This window comes from Sinocyclocheilus rhinocerous, unplaced genomic scaffold (assembly GCF_001515625.1).
Source record: "Sinocyclocheilus rhinocerous isolate Xijiao unplaced genomic scaffold, SAMN03320098_v1.1 scaffold565, whole genome shotgun sequence".
In the NCBI taxonomy this organism is placed as follows: domain Eukaryota; kingdom Metazoa; phylum Chordata; class Actinopteri; order Cypriniformes; family Cyprinidae; genus Sinocyclocheilus; species Sinocyclocheilus rhinocerous.
Genome location: NW_015646384.1, coordinates 128,399 through 131,673, shown reverse-complemented (window position 1 = coordinate 131,673; position 3,275 = coordinate 128,399). Strand labels below are relative to the sequence as shown.

At 33.8% G+C, this 3,275-nt stretch overlaps 1 protein-coding gene across 1 annotated transcript in view; it reads right to left on the bottom strand.

Annotated features, from left to right (window-relative positions):
* sdcbp2 (syndecan binding protein (syntenin) 2) overlaps positions 1–3,275 on the bottom strand; it is a 21,683-nt gene that overhangs the window by 13,529 nt on the left and 4,879 nt on the right. The window contains exon 2 of the mRNA XM_016511851.1: positions 395–446. Within this exon, the coding sequence (XP_016367337.1) occupies positions 395–445 (51 nt within the window). The 5' untranslated portion in view covers position 446. The remainder of the gene's footprint in view (positions 1–394; positions 447–3,275) is intronic.

Sequence of the window (3,275 nt, the reverse complement as noted above, 5' to 3'; positions counted from 1 at the left end):
TCGCGCAGCGTCTCTTCAGTTCTGCCGCACACGTGCAAAGCGCGCGCACACACACACAGAGAGCGCGCACACAGAGAGTGTATTTCAGATGGCGCGCGAACACAGAGTTGATTCGACTTTCGCATCTCCTCATGTTTGAACAGACACATACACACAGAATTATGTCAATAGTACTCGTCTCGACGATCATCCTCTTAAACGCAGTCGGTTATTTTTTAAATGAATGTAAACAGCTGAGCAAGAAATCGGATGTGTATCATTATACTGAATCCGTGCAGTCGGTTTTAAAGGGACAGCAGCCATTTTTTAACAAGGTATCGCATATCGCATTTTTCTTCAATATTGCACAGCCCTAATAGATACTATAACAGTATATAAGTAAAACACTGCTTACCCGAATGACTTTGTCCACTTTAAGGTCCTCCAGGGATGGATACAATGACATCCTGGAAAAAACACAACAGTCGCAGCATGAAAATGGAGAAAACAAGGCAGTGTGCAGCTAAAAGTGTTGAAATACAGGAAATAATACTTTGAGCAAGATCATATACAGCCATATTGCCTTAGTTTGTTTTTCAGCTGACTAGCAACCACATGACTCACATGGGAATTGAAACCTATACTAATTAGACGGGACAGATGAGGGAGTGTATTAGGAGCACACAGAAGACAACTCAGGAACAAAAACATGGTGAATTTATCAGGCTGCTCCATCATGGTCGACACTTTCATGAATTTGATTCTTTCTCAAACACCCCCCATCACACACACACACAAACACACACCACACGGATGTGCCACAGCTCTCCAGGCATTAGCTCTGTGGTGGCGTTGCTTTCACGTTGTGAAACGATCCACCTGTGAGTCCATCTGTGTGTTCTGCACAGTCATCCTCATTGATGTAACAAAAACACATCGATAAAACACCAGAAATCATAATAACTCTTATAACTCTGGCTGCTCCTGATTTCAGATAGAGGAGTAACTATCACTTCACAACAGAGGAATGGGCACATATAAAACTCTTTAACACTTGGTAATGGATGTTTCACAGCTCTCCAGGCAATAGCTCTGTGATTGCATTGGTTAAAATTCTTGCCTCCAAACAAAGCTCATCAGTAGAGCATGTTGCTAGTCACACCAGTGATCATGGGTTTGATTCATGGGTATAGAATATGCAGGGGTTGCAAACCAATCATAAAATTGTCATTAGGAAAATACAGGACAAATATTATACAAATTATTGGCTATGATCCAACAGTGTAGCCCATTTGATTTCTTAGCCAAAAAACGAGTATTACATTTGTATTTAATTTACATTTCTATCCTCCTCAATTCTGAAATGATGGCTACGCCTCTGGTTTGATTCCCAGGAAATACATTAACTGATAAAATGTGTATATTAAAAGAAATGTTATTTGCGCTGGATAAATGCTTACATTTAATAATGTAAGAGAAATGTAATGTGCAATTTTATTGCTATTTTATCTGTTTGTTTGTTTGTTGATTGTTACACCAAACATTTTGTCTTTGGACAATTAATACTATTATAATTTTATATTTTCTATACATTTACTTTTTGCATAATATGATATATTTGTATTATATTTGATAAATTATATCAATAAGTTTCAGTCAACTATAAAGTTGCATAAATATTCACTAGCATTGCATAAGTCAAGCATTATTATTATTATTATACTTGTATTAAATTTTATATTTAACAACAACAACAACAGCAGCAGATTCATATTAACAGCTTTCAGTCAGTAATAAAGTAGCACAGATAGTTAATCCATTCTAGCATTACTGAAGTACAGCAATTAACATTATTTTTTATTGTATATTTATTAGTGCTGTCAAACGATTAATCGCATTCCAAAATAAAAGTTTTTGTTTACATAGTATATGCATGAATTTGATTCTTTCTCAAACACCCCCCATCACACACACACACAAACACACACCACACGGATGTGCCACAGCTCTCCAGGCATTAGCTCTGTGGTGGCGTTGCTTTCACGTTGTGAAACGATCCACCTGTGAGTCCATCTGTGTGTTCTGCACAGTCATCCTCATTGATGTAACAAAAACACATCGATAAAACACCAGAAATCATAATAACTCTTATAACTCTGGCTGCTCCTGATTTCAGATAGAGGAGTAACTATCACTTCACAACAGAGGAATGGGCACATATAAAACTCTTTAACACTTGGTAATGGATGTTTCACAGCTCTCCAGGCAATAGCTCTGTGATTGCATTGGTTAAAATTCTTGCCTCCAAACAAAGCTCATCAGTAGAGCATGTTGCTAGTCACACCAGTGATCATGGGTTTGATTCATGGGTATAGAATATGCAGGGGTTGCAAACCAATCATAAAATTGTCATTAGGAAAATACAGGACAAATATTATACAAATTATTGGCTATGATCCAACAGTGTAGCCCATTTGATTTCTTAGCCAAAAAACGAGTATTACATTTGTATTTAATTTACATTTCTATCCTCCTCAATTCTGAAATGATGGCTACGCCTCTGGTTTGATTCCCAGGAAATACATTAACTGATAAAATGTGTATATTAAAAGAAATGTTATTTGCGCTGGATAAATGCTTACATTTAATAATGTAAGAGAAATGTAATGTGCAATTTTATTGCTATTTTATCTGTTTGTTTGTTTGTTGATTGTTACACCAAACATTTTGTCTTTGGACAATTAATACTATTATAATTTTATATTTTCTATACATTTACTTTTTGCATAATATGATATATTTGTATTATATTTGATAAATTATATCAATAAGTTTCAGTCAACTATAAAGTTGCATAAATATTCACTAGCATTGCATAAGTCAAGCATTATTATTATTATTATACTTGTATTAAATTTTATATTTAACAACAACAACAACAGCAGCAGATTCATATTAACAGCTTTCAGTCAGTAATAAAGTAGCACAGATAGTTAATCCATTCTAGCATTACTGAAGTACAGCAATTAACATTATTTTTTATTGTATATTTATTAGTGCTGTCAAACGATTAATCGCATTCCAAAATAAAAGTTTTTGTTTACATAGTATATGTGTGTGTTCTGTGTACATATATATATATATATATATATATATACACACACACCCATGAATGTATATATTTAAGAAAAATGTTATAGTTATATATTAAATCTATTTATATATAATATAAATGATATTAATATAAATATTTACATGTAAATATTTTCAAAATATATACTGTGTGTGTGTGTGTA